This window comes from Hippopotamus amphibius, chromosome 9, assembly GCF_030028045.1.
Source record: "Hippopotamus amphibius kiboko isolate mHipAmp2 chromosome 9, mHipAmp2.hap2, whole genome shotgun sequence".
NCBI classification, from domain to species: Eukaryota; Metazoa; Chordata; class Mammalia; order Artiodactyla; family Hippopotamidae; genus Hippopotamus; species Hippopotamus amphibius.
The window spans coordinates 64,849,369-64,870,122 of record NC_080194.1 but is presented as its reverse complement, the minus strand read 5'-3'; the positions used below and the strand labels follow the sequence as shown (position 1 = coordinate 64,870,122).

Here is a 20,754-nt window from a genome sequence, read left to right as displayed (position 1 = left end):
TACAGTCTTTTCTAAACACAGCAGCCAGGAAGATCTTTTGAAGTCATAAGTCAGATAGGATCACACCTCCAACTCAAACCCTCCAGTTGACTCCCCATCTCACTTGACAAAAGCCCACCTCTCTGATTTCGGTTTTTACACCTCTCCTCTGCTCAGTCTACTCCAACCACAGTGGTCTCTGCTCTTTCACAAATATATCAAGAACCCTCCTACCACAGGGCCTCTACATTTGTTCTTCTGCCTAAACATTCTTCCTTCAAATATCCATAAAGCTTACTCCACTTCTTTCACATCTCTGCTCATATGTCACCTTATCAGTGAGGCCTTCTCTCATACTCCTATTTACTATATCAAACTTCAAGCTTACTCCTTTGAAAGAAGGGAGAATTTCAATAAGCAGTAATAAATAGAGAAGAACATTGTGTAATTCTTTTTTTTAACCTAAGTAGGATAGAAATATAAAAATTAATGTGGATGCACAAGGAGCTCTCTCCAATTTTTAAATGAGACATTAACAAAAGATGGTGGTATAAATATGTGCTAGTACATGTGTATAAAACTTTATTTTAAATGCTCTCATCTTTACCTGATGTAATGTTTTTAACAACTCTTTAAAACAGGGACAAATACTTGCATCCCCATTTTGTCCACAGTTAAACAATTAGCTCGTTCCCTGAAATGAGAGTGGCTCACTATACCTCAGTTTCTAGCCCATTCCTAACCACTAATGTAAATAATCAACAATATCATAATTATAGTATACCTCTCTCAGTTCTCATATGTATATTTGGACTCTATCTGATTATCGATAGTGCTTCAAGCTTTAGTCTTTCTCATTCTTACATTTGTTAAACAGATAATTTTTAAAAGTAAGTGCAAGGCATCTTTTCTTTCCTTTTCTTTTTTCTTTACACAGTTATAGTTCTTAAGCTCTTTTTCACTTCTGTGGCATTTTTGTAGGTATTCACTTATTCTGAGTTTTTATTCCTATGAATGGCAATTTTCAAAAATGTATCAATAGCATTTCCATAATCACATCTACAAATATAATTTGCTAGGTAAGGGAACTTTCACTAATTCATTCAACATATATTTACTGGGTGACTACACAGGGAAGACACTGTATTGATTCAAAGCTAGATGTTCTCTAAACCAACAGAGCTTATTACGCCTCTCATCTCTGTATGAGAAAAATTTGACACATAAAACAAGTTGGTAGAATATAAGAAAAAACAAATAGTCAAATATGGTCAAGTCTGTCAGACAACTTAGGCTTTTGCATCTCAGCATAATGCTGAAATTGTGGCTGCCCTTTTATGCTTCTTTTTATTATCAATAATAATCACCACCTGCTGTCAATTCCATTTCTGATTAAATTCTTATTTCTAATTAATGAAAGCTTGAAAGCAAAGTTAACCTAAAACTAGGTACCTATACAAAGATGATTAATTAAGCAAAAAAAAAAAACAAAAGATGGCAAGGATCTTGTTGTATAAGTCAAAGATTCCCTAGCCAGATGTTGACCAGTTGAATAAAGTGGAAAGTTGACATAATTATCCAAGTAAGTCAAGACTAATACTTTAATTGATGTTCAAATTAAACCAGGTATAAGTGGAGATTTTTTTCACCTGAATTGCCAATATAATGGCCTCAATTTTCCTATATTCTTTGTTAAAGGAAATCTATATTCATATCACTCCTGCATCTACTGAAAGGATGAAACCAAACTTGGAATACCTGAAAGCAGGTATGGGAGGAAACAGGAGGGAAATCTTTTTTTTTTAATTTCCCCTTAGTTTTTATTATTATTATTATTATTATTATTATTATTATTATTTTGGTTGTGCTGTGCTGCATGTGGGATCTTAGTTCCCTGACCAGAGATGGAACCCGCGACCCCTGCATTGGAAGTGTGGAGTCTTAACCACTGGACCACCAGGGAAGTCGAAAAATCATTTTTTAAAATAAAAAATGTTGCACAAAATATGCAATCCAAAGGATATAGTGCATTGTTACATAATTGGAAGTATAGGTAATCATGTGTCTGTTAATTAAGTTTCACCTCTTTTGTATTTGGTTTAAGAATAGCATTGCCAAAAAATTATAAATAATTTGGGACAGGTGACTTGAATTTGAAACAGCAAACAGCAATAGTGCTAACAAATGAACTTTTAGAAAGAGGGAAAGAATAACACAAAATTATTTGCCACAACTAAAAATAAAAGGAAGAATTATAGAACATGTGATGGTATTGTTCAGAAAACTAAAATCAAGGTATAATAGAGGAAAGCATAAACTAAATATAAAAATCACTCAGAACACTGAAATCCCTTTAAATAAATTTATATAACATTTTTACAGTTTGGAAAGACCACTAAGTCATACTGCCAATCATATATGAAAGTGAAATTCACAGTGGCTTGTCCAATATCACAGAACTGCTGAAGAACATATTTGGAGCTTAATCCTAAAGATTTTGAGTCCAAGTATAGTGTTCTCTCCATAGTACCACCCTTAATCCTCTAGAAAGTTGAGCATATTTCTATGGGAAAAAAATAAAACTTGACCAATCAGACATAATTTTATCACTGAATTTTAGAATCTAGGGTTATATGTTGAACCTCTAATTTTTACATGTGTTTATTAATATAAAATTATATTTATAACAAATTAAAATGGTCCTACCTTTAAAATCTGATAGAGATAATAAGTTCTTTCACTCACTAATCAAATATTTATCATACTATGCTTTAGATACTGGGAACTCAATACTGAATAAGGTAAAATTCTACCCTCTCAGGGGTTTCTTTTGTTATTGTTCTTGTTATTGTATAAATTAAGGATATTCATATGAAAATAATAAAATGATGAATGCCAATCGAAAAGTTATCCTCCTACCAGGTCTTTAAAAAGAGGCTTTTTTTTAATATTAAAATATACAGTTCAAGGTGATAAAACAAAGGTGTCATTTTATTACTAATAGATTAGCTAGCATTTGTTGAGCAATGCTAAGCATTCTGCATAGATCACCTTATTTAATCTTCACAAGAACCACAAGAAATACCACCATACACGTTTTGCAAATAAGGAAACAAACAGAGAAATGAGGTAACTTGCCCAAGGCTACACAACCAGTGAGTGCTAGAACCAGAATATAAACCAGTCTATCTGGCACCAAAGCCCATACTTTTAAGTATCAATATTATGCCAAAGATCAGTGTTTTTTCTGTATAAAGCAATTATACTTTACTCCTAGTCCCCCCCCCCAAAAAAAATTTTTTTAATATACTTCAACAAGCACCTATTGATAAGGCTATTTCCCCTACTGACACAAAAAGACATTAATATAAAATGGTGGATTTATATTACTACCTTTCAGACAAGTCATGCTTTCAGATTTTCCATAGAATTATTGAAGAGAACAATGGGAAAAGTGCAAGGCTAAATAGAAATAAATAGAAAGAAAGAAGATAGCAAATTGCACCTTCAGCTGAATACTGAAATATACCTTGCTCCAGTTGTAATAACCTAGAAAAAGAAAATGAAAAAAATAGATAAAACTTGGAATTTAAATTCTGGGGAAAATGGATGGCCAGACTTAAAGCAGATCTAAAGACTGCAATCATTTCATAAATACTGGATGGTTTACAAATTACTTTAGTAACATTGAAAGAGAAGAAATACTCATAAGAAACGTTATCCTAATCTATTTTAAAAAAAAAGTACAGTGTGGCATTTCCTTTCTGTAACCAGATGTGTACTTGCCACATCTGGATAGGCTTACTGCAGAAGCTGACCAGGAAGCTGGACCCAGACAACTGATGGAAGGAGACTCTGACTCTGAACACAACTTTCCTCTTCCTTGGACCAAAAAAAAAAAAAAAAAGGATTCTGATAAACTTTGTATAGCACTTTCCTATTCCCAAAACAATTTTCACATGGGCTAGATATTTTTATTTCATTATCTCAATAAACCTAACAGTTGAGTATTATTAGTGCACTCATGTCTTAAGATGAGGAATTTGAAGCTCAACCTGTTGATTTTCTTGAGATAACTTATCCAGCTGATGGTAAAGACAGGATTCCAACCGAGGGCTCTCCTCCACTGCCCCATGATGCCATTCAATTGTTCAAAGAACACCACACTCATACAATGGAGAGAACATTGGATGAACTTCCTATCCTAATTCTATCACTAACTTTACTTTAAAAAAGTGAAGTTCATATACATTATCATATTTGATGGGGAAAAGAAACAACATATATTAAGGGGGGAAAGTATTAAACCCCTTTTAGAAAAGAATACTGAGGTTTAGAAAGATTATATGATTTTCACAAGGTCACCTGGGGCATCATCATAAGAAAGTATGTCATGAAGTACATGTGGGGGACTGGTACTTTGAGATGTTAATTTCTTCTCTCCCTAAATGCTCTCATTTCCTTTCTTCTCATTCAAGCTGGGTAACTGGTTTTGCACTTTATTGCCTCAGGGGAGGTATGTACCAGGACAGAAAACCGCAGGGATTTTAAAGTTATTCCAATGTTGCTTTCCAAAAGCCTAAACCCTCCAAATAAAAGAAGAGTTTGTTTCAGAGATGAAAGAGATCCTCAGGTATATGCAGAGAGAGGGACACCTCCTAGCCCCTCCCCAGTCTAGAAAGAGGTTTCCTCAGTTGAAAATTAAGAGAAGTTTTTGGATTCCAAGGCAGCAGGTATCTGCCAGGCTCTGTTTCCTGGCAGTACTGCCTGAAAGGCAGAAAGACCCCAGAGAGGAAAAGCATCATTATACAGCTAGGCAAACAGAAACACAGAAATTCTGGGGAAAAAAAATTTAAATCCATGTGTTGGAAGTAGCAATTGTTGCCAGACCAGAAAGAACTATCTAAACCAACAACGCATGTCTCAGAGGTAAACTGTTATGTGTAGATGATCAATGACCACAATAAACCCCCATTCCAGATGGAACTCTACCATAACTCCAAAGAAGTGGGAAAAAACCCAAGAAGGATTGGAGTGATTTTGCCCACAACTTAGTAATTAAGAGTCAGAAATAAAGCTGAACTATAGAAAATAAATAGACATTTCTTACACACCCAAATTTACAGACTGAGAGTCCAGCTCAATGATTATCAGAGATCTTGTCCCTTCTCCTAGAAGCCAGGTCTTTTGACTACTGGTCTAGGTTTATCCCACAATATCACTGCTATTGAGGATGATAGAGGACATGGTTCAAAGAAATGAACATGACACAGATGTTAACCTCAACATACAACAATGAAATTGCCTGTTTCTGGGACTTCCCTGGTGGAGCAGTGGTTAAGAATCCACCTGCCAATGCAGGCGACACAGGTTTGATCCCTGGTCCAGGAAGATCTCACATGCTGTGGCACAACTAAGCCTGAGCACCACAACTACTGAGCCTACGCTCCATAGCCCGCGAGCCACAACTATTGAGCCCATGTGCCACAACTACTGAAGCCCGCACACCTAGAGCCGATGTTCCGCAACAAGAGAAGCCACCACAATGAAGAGTAGCCCCCACTCACCTGTGCGCAGCAATGAAGACACAACACAGCCAAAAAATAGACAAATTTATTTTTTTAAAGTTGCCTGTTTCTTGGGCTTCTTAGGTGACGCAGTGGTTGGGAATCTGCCTGCCAATGCAGAGGACATGAGTTCGATCCCTGCTCCAGGAAGATCCCACATGCCACGGAGCAACTAAGCCCGTGTGCCAAAAAAAAAAAAAATTGCCTGTTTCCATATCTGTCTCCCTAATAAATTTTAAGCATCATAAAGGCAGACACTGAATATCATCTGCCACTGCAAAACATGCACCTAGCACAGCTCCTGGTACATAGCAGGCACTCAATAAATCTTTGTTGAAGGAATAAATGATGGAATAAATAAATGGAAGTAAAGCTATTTCTTTAAATACATACATAAGTTTACCTTTTAAAATAATTTATAGTTTATTATCTATAAGGTATTCTACATAGAACAGAACCTAACGGGTTTATTTCAAGTCTCACCACACTTTCAATGATAAAAATGTCACAGTTCTCCAAAACGATAGGCCCCCTAAAGAAGCCTCAGAGTCTAACTGAATTAGGGCCTTTATGGCTGGCAAGATGTGTCATAAAATGTAATCTTACTCATAATCTTTTAAAGTTTTAATAATTCATTTCCACAGGATTTTCTACTTTATTATATATCATTTCCTCTTGATTTTAAATCCTAAAACAAATGAGGTCAGGAGAATTGTCTCATAATGGAGGTGATTTGGCCATAATTCTTGAAATAGCTTTGAAAAACTTACCAAAAACTGAACCTATGCAGAAAGCTTACTACTTGGAATTCAGAATGACTGACTAGACAGAAGAGACTGGGTAAAACTCATGATCCTTTGCTGACAAAGCAACCTATATTGAGGATACAGAGCCCTCGTGCCTTTACTGCTACAAATTCCTGAGCAGGAATTATAGCTGGGGGACAAGTCCTCTTGCCCCAGTAAGAAAACAAGCAAAAAAAAAACAACAAAAATTTATACATCTCAGCGTTATACTCAAAAATCTTTTATCATGGTTACACAGTAAATATTAAGAAATAAGAGCATATGATGAGAGTATATAATTAAGAAAGAAAAGCATTCTTATATTTTACTGAATATATTGTTATAGAAAAGTGAGAGATTGGCAAAGGCATAAATGGATGTCTTAATTCAATGTTTTAAAAATCCAATATTTTGTGTACATCTTCTCCCTGACTATATTCTTCTACCCAAAGATGTAACCAATCACAGGCCTAAAGCAGAGATCAAATATTCTATCATGAATGGAGCAGTTGGGCAGTTTCCCAAAAACCTAACAGTTCAAATATTTCATGGTATCAATTCATTAGCATATCATTTGCAACTTTCCCAATACATAAGAACTGTAAAATAAATTCAATTAACAGATAATTTTAGCACTATGCCTATCGTTTGCTTCATAACATACTCCTAATCAGTAGTTGAATACAAAGAGTATTCTTCTATTTCTTTCCCAAGAATGCTCTGTCTCTATGCCTCCTGGACTGATGAGTATTTTCCAACATCAAGAATCTGTGGCTTCATGATTTTTAACAATTCTCTCAACCAAGGTCAAGATGTCCCTTTTGAGGGATTTTAAATCTAAAAAAATCTTTAGTAAGTTATCTTACTTTGATTTACATAAATGACAAAGTTTCAAACCTGCCTTTTCCCTTCCCTCTCTGGGAAGATTTGGAGCTTAACTCTTTTGAGTTCTACTGGCTTGGAAAAAGAAAAAACATGAAGTTTTCTGAAATGAAAAAAGTTTCTGGATATAACCCTGCTATGGCAAACACAATAGTTCAAACAAAAACTTGGTAAAGTATATGCAAAAGGGATAAAATAGCTACTCAGATGAAGTCAGTATATTTAGGTACATATTTTCCCCTTTAGAGAACCTGAAAAAAAATTAATATTGAAGAAAAGCTAGAGATGGAAAGAGAGTATGCCCAGATAATGAAAGGCAAATATGAACTAGTGAGGTCCTACAAGAAAGATGTTACGCCACAAAGTGCAGGAAACAGACAATGAAAGAAATTTTAAATGAGGAAAAAATAAGCATAAGAGTTATAAGTTTCCTTCCCAGAGAGAGGGGAAAAAAGAAAAACAGTAATGACACTTTTATGAAGCATACAGTCAACCAAAAGGAAAGGGTGTAAACAATCTCAGTTTCACAAATGTCCATAAAATACATGGCAATATCATGTCTTAGGATTCTAATTACACAACACTCAACTTCCTTTAAAAAGAAAAATGTCAAGACATAGGAATTATGAAAATGATAGTGTTTGTTTCAGTACATAGTATACATACTTCATTATATTGCTAAGAACAGCTGCAAAAGAAGAATTCAAAGGAAATAAAGCGTCATGTAAATTTATAACATCAGATAGACTTCTACACCAATTTAAAAGAAGCGCAGAATAGGATAATTTTTTAAAAACACAGAAATGAAAAAAGCATCAGTCTCAAAGTATTAAAAGCATTGATTTCTTTCACATTTTTAATGACAACAAAGAGAACCAAAAAACTGCTCAAAAAAGAAACTGTGCTATACTAAAAAAATTCTGTTGAAGTATATTTTATCACTAAAACAGCAACTTTCTGCACACAAAAAAATGGGAGAACACAACTATCATTAGCTTTTATTTCTTGCATTAACCTAACATGAAATCAGATCAATTCACAAGTCTTGTTGAAACAGCCCCTTACTATATACATCATGATCTTGCATCTTATCAGAGAATGCTAATACAAGTTATCTTCGATTGGCCCTGAGTTTTCAGAATTTAAAATAGGTCAAAAATATAAAGGCTCAGCTGGAAGCAAATCAAGTTACTACTATAGAAAAGAGAATCCTGAATGAAAAACGACTGTAGGGAAAAAATATCTCTGAAGAAGAAATGACCAGTGTTATGTTAATAAAACTGAGATCTAAAAAATGGTACTGATGAACCCAGTGACAGGGCAAGAATAAAGACGCAGATGTAGGGAACAGACTTGAGGACACGGGGTGGGGGCAGGGGGCAAAGGGGAAGCTGGGACGAGGTGAGAGTGTAGCATTGACATATATACCCTACCAAATGTAAAACAGATAGCTAGTGGGAAGTTGCTGCATAACATAGGGAGATTAACTCCATGACGGGTGATGACTTGGCTGGGATAGGGAGGGTGGGAAGGAGTCTCGGGAGGGAGGGGATATAAGGATATATGTATAAATACAGCTGATTCACTTTCGTGTACAGCAAAAACTGGACAACAGTGTAAAGCAATTATATTCCAATAAAGACCTTAAGAAAATAAAAATAAAATCTTCCGGAAAAAAAAAGTAAATGTGAAGAGAGTGAAATAGAAGAGGTAGGAAGTAATGTCATAAAGCAAAATAGCACTGAACGCAGGAGTTTGAGGTATAGCCATTCTGGCTTATCTAAGAACAGTCAAGAATAACACCTAAAAATGTACTTAGGGACTTCCCTGGTGGTCCAGTGGTTACAACTCTATGCATGCACTGCAGGGGGCAGGGTTTGATTCCCTGGTCAGGGAACCAAGATCCCGAATGCCACAGGGCGGGGAGGGGGCCGGAATGTACATAGATGTCACACCTGTTCCCACTTATTCCCACTTCCCACCATGCTTGCATGTTACCAATCGGAGAAACTACTCTCCACTTTCACAGTAACATATAAAATACCTGTATATAGCAACTGAGAAATCTGTCTTATGAAAATTTCTTATTGTAATAAGAAAATACTCAACAAAGAATAAACATTTGGCTCTATAAGGATAGTTATTGTTTAAAATTACATGAAGCCTAGCTCTTCCATCCTATCTACCACATGCAACAATGAAGAAAAAAAAGGTTCAAGATGACAGAGGACTATGCTCTCTGCAGAATAAATCTAGGTTATACTTCAAAGTGTTTTTTTTTATTTGTTATAGAAACAGTACAGATAGTAAGCTTAGCTAATTAAAAATATAATGTACATGTCATAACTTGTTTGGTTAGTTGTCTGTAATAATAATATCTTAATACTAACAGTTTTAAGAGATTTTTTAAAAGGTAAGTTGTTTCTCTAGATCAGTTCATAAAGTAAATTACATAAGGCATATACTTTAATCCAAATACGTACTTGTTTTGCTAATTAGAACTTGTTGATTCCTTAAAAAATCTGACCAATTACAATCAATCCATTGTTAAAGAATAAGGAAGAGAAGAGGAAAGAGGGAGGGAGGAAAGAAGAGGGAAGGAAAGTGGGAACGAAATTATTTCTCAAAGTATGGTTTTCAATAATGTATCAGCAATTTTCATAACTTCCTTTAAAGGTAGGAACTTTTTAAAAAACTCAGTCTGTTGGGTCTAGAAACCTTAAGTTCACCCAGCTTAGTTAAATTATACCTAGAACATCAATGCCCTTCCTCCTCCTCCTTCCCAGATACATTTTTATCCCTCCCTTTCTCTCTCCCCTTCCTCACTCCCTTCTCTCTTTTCCCCTTCCCTCCCTCTTTCTCTCTCTCCCTCTCTCTCTCATACACACATACAATGCATTTAGTTCAATTACTAGTTTAAAATAAGTCCAAAAGGGACACTAACTAGAGCATAATAAATGGTAGAAAGAGTAAAAATACACCACAAGCTAAATAAGTCAGAGACGTATCATTTATTGGCTACATTCCTCAAATCATTCTTGTTCCAAATAAACCAATCATGTCAGGTCTGGACTGGTATAGCTCCAAAATCTCAAGGAGAGTTTACTTCTCTCAATGATATTACGCTGGCGAGCAGGAGAAGGAAACAAGCCCAGTCTTAAATTCTAGCGTACAAAGGGACACTTCTAGGTGTTTCAGAGGTTTTAGATATCACTGTCCACTTCTACAGACACTAGTTGGATAAAGAATCTCACTGATTAGAAGTTTCCTCAATGCACCTTCCAAATTCACAGGTAGGACTAAACATTACGCAGAGCCAAGCTGCACCTTAACCTTCACCCTAAGCTTTAGTTCCAGACTGTAGGAACTCGGTAACTGATCAACATTTGGATCTATACTAGTCCACTAAGTAGAGTTCAAGGGTGTTGATACCAATTTTAGTTTAAAACTCTTTAATAGTTGATCTGGTCTTCTATACCATGTCAAAAAACAAACAAAAAAACTATAAAAAATCAAGCTAGCTTCTCTAGGATCCTTAGGAACAAGGTTCACCTGGGGTAGATTTAGGCTAAAGTGAATCCCAATGTGTGACCTATAATAAACTATACTTCAGGAACCCACCAGATCTTGATCAGTTGTGGGGGTGGGGAGTCAGGTGTTTATCTCATTTTGGGAATTTTCCAATCACATTACTGGACAATGTATACATCTGGAAAAGAACAACAGCTACCAAAGTTGTGCTTTATCACAAAAGTGAAGATTCACACTAGAGTAAACCCAAACATGAAATATATTTTTAATAAAAGATAACTAACAAATCTATAATTGTGTTCACTACAACTTTGTTTTCTTTTACAACTATGTAATTTGCTTGATAAATATTAAATCCATGAGGAAGAGCTGTGCTGCACAGGATTCTTTTTTACAGACTGTGTAAAAGTAACCTTTAACAAGCTAAGAAAACAGGCTAAACAAAATCCCAAATCTGTGGTATCAAATTTATGCTGATTACAAATTGTGATTTAGACCACCTGATTTACGAAACCATAAATGGCTATTATTAAATACGACAGTCCTACTTTATTTTCATTTAGTAAAATATTACTGAATGATGTACCACAGAAAAGACACCATTACAATTACTACATCCCAAGCAAAATTTTACCCTCAAATGGAATACAATTTAAAATGCAAATACCAGAACCAAGAAAAACGAGAAATATATAGGAAGCCTCGTAGCCCACCTTTCTTCCTGACTGGCATTCTTGGGTCTTTCCACTGCCACAGGATTCAAGATCTCTTTTCAGGTCTCAATTAGATCCAGCTGGAAGGAGGCCAAGAGTCAGGTAACTGTTGCAAATCACTTCACTGTTTGAAATCCAAGCTGTCTTCTCTTTCAAATAAGGAAAAAATGATGTATCTTTTCCACCAACTTTGACAGTGCCCACGCAGTTTAAAGAAAAATAGCTTTTGAGTTTTGTTTTTCAATGTTTATAAAATATTTATTCTGTTTAAAAAAAAATTATTGTAAGCATAGAAAACATTATTAAAACTCCTCTTCAGGCAGTAACATTTTTGGAGTTCAATGACTAACTCAGTTAAGGCACAAACCAAATTTACACAGCTGTCTCATTACTCAATACATGATCAAATTCAAAGACGAACTGGTTGATGATAAAAGACCCTCAATTCTTTAGAGGGAAATTTAAAACCCTCACCCCACCAAAAAAAAATACTTTTAAAAACCTCTTTGACTCTAGTCTCTAAAAAGGTGGGTGAGTTTGGACAGTTTTCTGGGGCAGAACACAGACTGAAAGGCCCCTTTCTATTTACTGGACCAGAAGTTCCGGGTCTCACCCCCTCAGTAAGACAGGATCCAGCTTGCTGTCACTTTCATTTTTTTTCTTCTGCGCTCTCCAAGCCCCTCAGGCTTGATCCTTAATGCCCCTCTGAGTCTGATCCTCCCATGTATTAACCGAGAGGATTGAAAAGAAGGAAAGCAATCCCTTGGCATGGAGACATTAAAGTGACAGTGCTACTCAATGGGCACTTGATGCAGGATGAGTTGGCGAAGATTTCTTCACACTGGATCATTCACATCATGCCATCTCTTCGCATCCAAGCAGCTCCCTATCCGGCGAGGAAAAGCACTGAGGCTGTTCGACAGAAGTCAAACCTTCCCCCAAAGGTGTTTTCTGAGACGCTGTAGTAGTATTAGGCATGTGAGCATAAGCTGTGCAAACGGTTCGCGGTTTCCTAAATGAGAGAGTTCGGCTGCTTGGCTTCCACATCCACCCTTTTTCTCTCAGTCTCTCTCCAAACTACCCACCTTCCTTTTGCAGAAAAGACAAGAAATCTCTCTGCTACCGCTGGCCACCCCTTCCCACACCCCGCTCTTATACAGAAGAGCACAGAAATGTCCTGCTCCCTCCACGCGTTGAAGTGTTTCCTCAGGCAGGAGAAACAGCAGCACTAGAAATTATATAACTCTCGATTTTGGCTTCTCTAAGACGTGGAGACTGGAGGGTCGGGGGTTGCTGGTCTGGGAGATACTGCTGGGCACCAAACGTGCACAAAAGGGCGCCAGGCCTCCTCGCAGCGCCCGCCGCCCCGAAACACAGGCTGGTAAGGGGGTCTTCTCGGGGAGTGGGGGGGCAAATTCTCTCCGGGCCCTTTCCAAGCGGGGTGAAAGGATGGAATATGAGGGGACTAAAGACTGAGGAGGGGAGTCTGACGGCTGAGGGGAGGAGACTCGTCGGGGCTGCTTCGGCGGCCGGTCGGAGGCTCTAGGGTGGAGGTGCCCGAGAAGCCGGAGCCTTAACACACGGGCCAGGCCGGGGCGGGGCAAGCACCCTGAAGGGGTGAAAGGAGCGGGCAGCTTGGCCCCAGCTAACGGAGGTGCCCTGAGGAGAGGAAAACGCACAGCAACATCCCTGCGCTCGGACCGCCCCCACGTTCCCCTCGGGGGGGCGAGAAGAGGGAGCGAAGCTACCAAATAGCAGGAGAAGGGAGTGCGGGCCTGGCAGGGGGCGGGCCCACGGGAGTCTGGCCCTCCTCGAAGCCAATGAGCATCCCTAATTTCTGGATGCCGGGCCCAATCACAGCCAGGATGGAGGGCGCGGCTTTTGACTGGGTCGGGGCGGGCCGGGCCGAGCTGCTGGCGAGAGGCTCGAGCCTGCACCACTTCCCGCCCCGGGAGCTCTGGGTCCCCGCCCACCGCCAGTCACGTGAGTCGGCAAAATGGCGGCGCTCGGGCGTGAGGCTGGAGAGGACTTGAGGGCTGCAGGTGTGGGGCCGGTGAGAGCTGGGGAAGCGCCCAAGGTAGGAGGAAACCCAGGGTGGTATGGGCGGTGATTTCTGCAGCCTCAGAATTGTTGGCGCACTCTTCTGAAATGCCGCGCGTAAAAGGGATTTTGAAGTCTAAAGAGAACAGCTCCTAAGTCCATGCAGGGCGCAATTAAATCCCGGGTTGCTCTGAAGAGAGACGGGGAGAAAGTAGGAGACCTTAACTTTAGTCCTCATTGATGCAGCCTGTTTTCTCTTGCCTCGGGGCCTTTGCACTTCAAATTCCCTGCCCTTTTGTCCTGACTTCTGCCTGGGTTGTGAGTTCTGAGGACATGACTACATCTTGCTTATCCCGGGGACTTTCAAATACCAGATGAATGTTTGAGTAAATGATGAGTGAATGTTACATAAAATTCTGAAGGTTAAGTGAAATAATACACATAAAAGCACTACAAAACCATAAAATACTTTGGAAATTATAAGCCTGCACAATGCATTGTTACCGGTATAATCGTGGTGACCAGCTGACTGGCCTTGAACTGGTTACTTTTTATATAAAATGTCAGTTATAGCTAAACCTTTACATTTCATTATTTGTAAAAATTCTATCAGAAAGTTATCAGTATATTTCTCTGCTTTAATTACAGTGCCTTACAAAAACTAGGCACTCAGTATTTGCTGTCCTGTTGCAGTATTTTAGGATCAAATCCTGGCTGCATGTTTTTCCTGTATACTGAGGTGAGGATGAGGTAGGAGCTTGGTACAAGGCATTGCCTGAAAGTTTTCTTTGTGAGGAATAAGGGACTTCAGTGAATTGGATGGCAGCAAAACAAAAAGTTTTCGCAAGTGCCTGGTTAATTATCATGTTATTGACATCTGCCTTCATGTACATTAGATGGATTAGATATAGAATCTCCCTTAGATATTGCTCCCTTAGAATCTCCCTTAGATATTGTCTCTTCCATTTGCAATTCAGATGTCAGAGAGAGGCAAAAGATTAAATCTAGTCTTTGAGAAATTGTAATGTATAAAATATTTTACTTTTTTTTTTTCTATCCACCCTAGATATTTTAAAGAAAAAGAACTGGCTTGAGTACAGTTCTTCAACTAAGCAGGGAAAGAAATTGGTCCATTATTACTTATTGTTTAATACCATATGAAGATTCAAAAGAGCCCATACCTTCAGGATGTTGATACCATGGATGAATTGGCCTTTCATTGGTTAGGGTTGGTGCATGTCACTTATTCAAGAAATGAATATTACAGTGATGTTCAACATGTGTCCATTGACTGCCAGCATCAGAATCACTTGGTGCTATTAAAATGCAGATTTCTAGACTTTACCCTACTCCTATTGAATCCACATATCTCAGTAGGGAGCTCAAGAGAGTGCACTTCAGAAAATTCCTCTTGTGATTTTTGTGCACACGAAAGGTTGAGAATCTTGCTAAGACTCTTCTGTGTCCTTTATGCTTAACCCACTCTGATGCTCTTGCCCAGGACTCCTAAAGTTTGAGGTTTATTGGTCTATGCCCTTGACCATAAATGTTAAAATGGAGAATCATAAACATTGTGAAGGGCATAGATTTTTTTAATCTGTATTCACTGGCTAATCTGGAATCCCATAATGCCAGTATGGCAAAAGATGTAATAAATATTAAGACTTTTCACAGAAATCTGAGTCTTACCCAGAGCAAAACATTCAGAAGGAATCCTTTCTGTTAAGATGATACTGACCAACCCTTATGGTTCCTTAACATCAGTAACTATCTATTCATACATCACACTTGCGACACAGGAACTTTCTAACCCTGGAGCCCAGAGGTCCAGGCTTCCTCATATACCATATAGCAATTTCCAGCAAAGGCCATACTTCTGCCCCAGGTGCTACTCAGGAGCTGGATGTATATAACTTATATAATCCAAGGTAGCCACAATCCACTGCCTCTTCCTAGCCTGGAATGTGTCCCTCTTTCTGATGTTCTCTCTCCCTATTCTCCAAGGCAATCCCTGTTCTCTCCTACCTCTGCAGGAAACTCAGCATAATCTCCAAAAGCTTAGGCTTTCATGAGACAGAGGATAAAGATAGTGGTCAACAAGTAGCTACTGTTTACTTTCAGCTCTGAAAAAATGAGAGCATGGAGAACTACAAAGGGGCTGTCTACCTTCAGGGAAAACTGTAAGGAAAACAAAAAATATCTCAGTAAGTTATCCTTTTATAGCAAGTCCTAAGGCAAGTCAGCCTCTCTGAACCTTATTTGTCTCATCCATAAAAGCAGAGATGACCATTATCCTACCAATTTCTCGAAGTTATTATGTGAATCAAAAAGCCATTGTCTAATAGATAAGAGCTCACTAAATATTGAATGAATCATTAACAGAGTATGTGAAAGCAGATGACAGTATCTGTCACTTTACTAGAGTCTAAATGTTTTCTAATCTGAATATGTGGTTTAATATTAACATCATTAGCTATTATGGTTCTGGATTTTTGTGTTTTCCAGGACATCAAGGTGCCAACATACACGCATGGTCAGTCCAGTCCTTCTCTAGGAGATGCAAAACTCAGAAAACCATTGGTCATCGAAATCATAGAAAAAAAATTTGAATATCTGAGCAAAGAAAAGTAAGAGACACACCCAGACTGAAAGTCAGTAACTTTATTTGCAGATCTTCTGTATTGCCCTTGTTTCTAGGTATCTAAAATCCTATTAACTTTGTGGAGTTGGTTATAAAGAAAGCTTATTTTAAAAAAAAGAACTGGAGGGAAACATGAGCAGATGAAAATAGTGGTTTGTTGGACTATTGAGACTGTCTCTTGACATTGTTTTGTTTCTAAAATTGTTGAAATGTTATTTTTGCAATACACATTTTAATTAAAAGTAATTAGGAGAACATCATTTTGAGGGCTACTAATATTGATTATCAATTGTAATTAAATTCTGTTTAGAATTTATTACGTGAGCCACAGTGCTGAGCTCAGCAAAAAGGAATAGATTCTATGATGTACAATAGTTTCACATTACCATTCTGTCTTTTAGATTAATAGCGCTCAAGAATGAAATCAAAGGACATTGAGCTTAGACATTTCTGGATTTAGGTATGAGTGAGAATATGTAAAACTGGATCTTTCAAAATTCTTTGGATGAAGTTTTGGAAATCCTAGGCAAATTATTTTAAATGTATCCAGACTAATTAAGAAATAGTTATTTTCTAGAAGGCCTAACCAAATGTAAAAAACTTTTTTCAAATGACCTTAAACAAATTAATTCTTTTAGTAGGAAGAACAGTATTCTTGGATTTAGATAGTTCATAAAATTTGGCTACAATGGAACATATTTATATTTATTTGTGGCCAAAATTTGTTCTTCTTTAAAAGAGCTCCATCTTAGAATCACTCTTTTCTCAGAAAGAGAATTATATTATTCTCTCATTAGAATGCAAGCTCCATGAGAGGTGGAATTTTTTCTTTTTTTTTTTTCGCTTTATTCACTGCCCCATTCTCAACACAAAGAAAATACCTTTCACATAATAAATGCTTAAGAAAAATTTGACTTTGAGTAAATATGGAATAACAAATAACCCAGGAGAGGATATATCCATTAGAAGAATATTATGTTGAACTTAATTTTTGACTTTGTTTTTCCACTTAGGACTTTAAATATATATGGAACAGTGACCTTTGGAACAACAGCTGGTATCTCTGGAATATTGGCAAACTTCATTTTCAGACATTGCTTCAAGGTTAAATTTGATACTTTGAAGACATATGCATCACTGACTACACTACCATTTTTGTCTACCATAGTTTCTTATAAGCTTCTTGTCACAGATGCTTTGTATTCAGGTAATTTTAAATTCATCAATATGTAATGTGTTTATATCTAAGTAAAATTACTCATTAACACATACTGTTGCTACTACTGATAATAATCCCTTACATTTGTATATTTCTTTGCCACTAACAAAGTCCCTTCACATTTATTGTCCTGTTTCATCCCCACAACAGTCCTCCTAATCAGACAGGGCAAGTAATATTGTGTCTTTTCTTTACAGGTAAGAAACGAAGCTGAGACATGTTCAGGTACACTAAGAAGCAACACAATATACTGGGGAAAAAAGCAGGCTTTAGTATACTACATATTTCACTTAAGTTTTGTGACACTGGGGAGGTCATTTAATCTCTGAGACTCAGTTGTCTATCTATAAATTCAGACTAATAGTACTTACCTCACAGGATTGTTTTAAGAATTAAGATGCTGTATGTTGAATGCCTAACATAGTATCTGGCATATTATGGGCTTCAAATGTTATTTCCTATCTCCTCCCCTTGCCTTAAGTTTCACAACTAGTAATTGATGGAACCTGACTCCTGTTCATCAGGTCCCTGCTTATAAACCTCTTCCCCAGGGAAACCTCTGATTCCTCAGGTTAAGTTTCTAGATACAGTCTCTATTCATTTTACCTTCAAAGCATGTGCACACAACATTATTTGTTTAAATATTTGTCTAATGTATTTCTTTCTTAGTAGACTGACCTGAAGGTCAGAGATTAGGTCTCTTTTGTGTAACACTGTATCCCTAGCACATGCCTGACATATAGACAATATAAATGTACTAACCTAGAATCCAGATATCTGGTCTGCTAGTTTAATATTCTTCATTGTGAAATTACTTCTTCAACAACCATGTAAGTAAGAGGTAACTTATCCTTATGTAAAGTATAATAAAAGCATTTTTGAAAAGTGATACATTTAGTCTATTGTGCCATGGACTGAATTTCTAATATTCTTTCTACTCTTTTGCTATCGTTGAGGACAATGCAAATAACTACTGTATGAGGACCCAAGACTCTTAATAGTTCTTATCCTGATTTTTAACAAATTCACTTTTGTTTTCAAGGTAAAATAAGCCAGGAAAATTGTGTTCTGAGAAGTTCACTGATTGGCATAGTGTGTGGTATTTTATATCCCACTGCTTTGGCTTTTTCTAAAAATGGACGTCTGGCAGTCAAGTAAGTCTATCTTTCTGTTCCTTTTCTTCCTTCCTTCCTTTTTTTTTTTTAATGTTAATAAACTCCTTATTCTTTAGCTGCCAATGACACATTTTAATCAAAATATCATAGTTTCATATTTCAAATAGCTAATTTTAACCTTTTTTGCTATCTCTGTGAAAGATCTAGAATAGAAATGATCGTTTAGGAGATATCAACAAATTTTTTATAGAATTTATATCCAGAGAAAGTACTTAATCCTTTACCTTTTTTAGGTATCATACTGTTCCACTGCCACCAAAAGGAAGGGTTTTACTTTATTGGCTGCTGCTTTGTCAAACAGAGATAAAAGCAATGATGCTTCCTCTCATCCTTCAGACGGCCTTTGGAATATTTCTTGGTCTACAGCATTATGCAATGTTTGAAAGTACACTTGAGAAAACTGTACATGAAGATTAACCAAAGAATGAATGGATACTAAATCAGCAGAATGGACTTTTTTATGATGAGGACTCAGGCTTTGCTGAGAGAGTTAAAAGTAATTCTGGATAGACAATTTGTTTCTTTTCCTTTTGCCTGGTATTTATATAGCAGGTGCTCAATAAATATTCAGTAATTAAATAAGTGTAGGTTTCATTTCTGTTTTGTCATTGTATGTGGAAATGGGTTTAAGGCCTCAAGGTCTGATCTGTACAGTTATTGAGCACCTATTAGGTCTCAGACATTGTGTTACATATAGTAAGAAATGGTCCTTACCCAGAAGGAACTCAAGTGTGAACACCTAGCATGAGAGGGTTTGAGAAGTACACTCGTAATTCTGTGGGCACACTGAGGGTGTGGCTGTTAACTGCTTGTGCAGAGGGGAAGGCTATGGGGGATAAGTGACATTTGTCCTAAGTTTTGAAAGGGAAGTTGAAAGTTCACAAGAAGGCAACATAGAAATAACCTAACAGCCCATTCTTCTACTCTAAACTCTAATTCAGTACTTACTAGCTCTTATCATTAACAAATTATCTTCACTGTGCTCATCTATTGAGTGCCTATTTGCTATGCATTAATATAGGCACCAGGGGTACAAAGATTCAATTGCTGCCCTCAAGAAGCATAAAATGTAAAGAGAGAGGTCACAGCATGCTTCTTTAAGTCTGCTAGAGCTTTCTTGAGCTACACATTTAGTTAGGGAAACAGTAGAGGAAATGAACACTGTCTAATGAAAAGAATAAGACACAGGATGGAACCCCATAGCTCATTCTCCTTGTCTTAATCACATTCATCTTGAGATTTAACGATTTGATCGCGTGAGGCCCCAAGTAATCCAAAGCAGAAATGGAAGTCTTAACAAGGTGCTTTACAGTATCATACATATGAAGTGAAATACATATACTCTTGTTAATTTAAAAAAAAAAAAATGGTTCATAAGCCATTTAGCTTTGTATTCTCAGAATAATTCATGATACTTGAAATTCTGGGGAAAGGGAGGCAGTTGGGGGAAGAAGGGGAACAAAGTCAAATAGATAACTAAATCAATGGTATTAATATTAACTCAAATAATTATTATACAGCAAGTACATGAATACCTTCTCGTGAGATATACAAATGATCCAGAAGTATATAGAGCGTGACTTGAGAGTCCACCTTCACTCCCACTCCATGCTATTTCTACTCCATCCTCCAGAGGTAACCGTTATCAAGTTAGCACATCTTTTTCCTTGTACTATTCTTTGTAACTTACATTTTTTTTTAATAAATGGTATTATCCATACATATTATACTGGAAATTAATTTTCCCTTCATTACATGTCTTGGAGAGCTTAACGATTCATTACATATAGGTCTAACGTTCTTTTTGGTGACTGAAAAACATTCTTGGTGATCCCAGTATTCACACAGGTGATCCTTCCAAACCCTGGTCTCTATCCTACCACTTATTCCCATGGTCATACTTTAGACCTGTGCTATCCAATATAATAGTCATTAGCCATGTGTGGCTACTGAGCATTTGAAATGTGACTAGTCCAAATTGAGATATGTTGTAAGTGTAAAATACACATTAAGTTTTAAAGATTTACTATGTAAAGAAGAATATAAAATATCTCAATAATCTATTGATTACATATTGAAATGTTACTCTTTTGGCTATATTGGGTTAAATAAAATATATTAAAATTAATTTCAGGACTTCCTGGGTGGCGCAGTGGTAAAAAATCCGCCTGCCAACGCAGGGGACACGGGTTTGAGCCCTGCCCTGGGAAGAGTCCATATGC

The 20,754-nt window shown here is 37.1% G+C and overlaps 3 protein-coding genes across 4 annotated transcripts in view; 1 reads left to right on the top strand and 2 right to left on the bottom strand.

Annotated features, from left to right (window-relative positions):
- The window catches only part of DLG2 (discs large MAGUK scaffold protein 2), a 1,973,535-nt gene extending 1,960,382 nt beyond the window's left edge, over positions 1-13,153 (bottom strand). The window contains exons 1-2 of the mRNA XM_057748299.1: positions 12,071-13,153; positions 11,458-11,537 (exon numbers count right to left, since the gene is read on the bottom strand). Of these exons, the coding sequence (XP_057604282.1) occupies positions 11,458-11,476 (19 nt within the window). The 5' untranslated portion in view covers positions 11,477-11,537; positions 12,071-13,153. The remainder of the gene's footprint in view (positions 1-11,457; positions 11,538-12,070) is intronic.
- LOC130860903 (uncharacterized) lies at positions 12,693-13,285 on the bottom strand. The gene is made up of 2 exons (XM_057749442.1): positions 13,206-13,285; positions 12,693-13,116 (listed from the first exon to the last, which is right to left on the bottom strand). Exons 1-2 carry the CDS (start codon positions 13,283-13,285, stop codon positions 12,693-12,695), a joined length of 504 nt encoding a protein of 167 aa, XP_057605425.1.
- Positions 13,286-13,400: 115 nt separating this feature from the next.
- TMEM126B (transmembrane protein 126B) lies at positions 13,401-19,105 on the top strand. Of its 2 annotated transcripts, none has more exons than XM_057696037.1 (5): positions 13,401-13,534; positions 16,003-16,124; positions 17,152-17,345; positions 18,400-18,511; positions 18,766-19,105. In XM_057696037.1, exons 1-5 carry the CDS (start codon positions 13,454-13,456, stop codon positions 18,947-18,949), a joined length of 693 nt encoding a protein of 230 aa, XP_057552020.1. In that variant the 5' UTR covers positions 13,401-13,453; the 3' UTR covers positions 18,950-19,105. The 2 variants fall into 2 exon arrangements, with proteins under 2 accessions (XP_057552020.1, XP_057552021.1); XM_057696038.1 differs by having other exon boundaries at positions 13,453-13,510.
- Positions 19,106-20,754: the final 1,649 nt, after the last annotated feature.

What these genes read in the sequence shown, in the direction of transcription:
- LOC130860903 (XM_057749442.1), bottom strand. Translation starts at nt 13,285, where the DNA reads ATGCTCATTGGCTTCGAGGAGGGCCAGACTCCCGTGGGCCCGCCCCCT. An exon ending in CTCCCTTCTCCTGCTATTTG is followed by an intron (nt 13,117 to 13,205) that starts GTAGCTTCGCTC and finishes TCCTCTCCTCAG; the next exon opens with GGCACCTCCGTTAGCTGGGG.
- TMEM126B (XM_057696037.1), top strand. Translation starts at nt 13,454, where the DNA reads ATGGCGGCGCTCGGGCGTGAGGCTGGAGAGGACTTGAGGGCTGCAGGT. An exon ending in GAGCTGGGGAAGCGCCCAAG is followed by an intron (nt 13,535 to 16,002) that starts GTAGGAGGAAAC and finishes TGTGTTTTCCAG; the next exon opens with GACATCAAGGTGCCAACATA. An exon ending in CACAGATGCTTTGTATTCAG is followed by an intron (nt 17,346 to 18,399) that starts GTAATTTTAAAT and finishes TTTGTTTTCAAG; the next exon opens with GTAAAATAAGCCAGGAAAAT.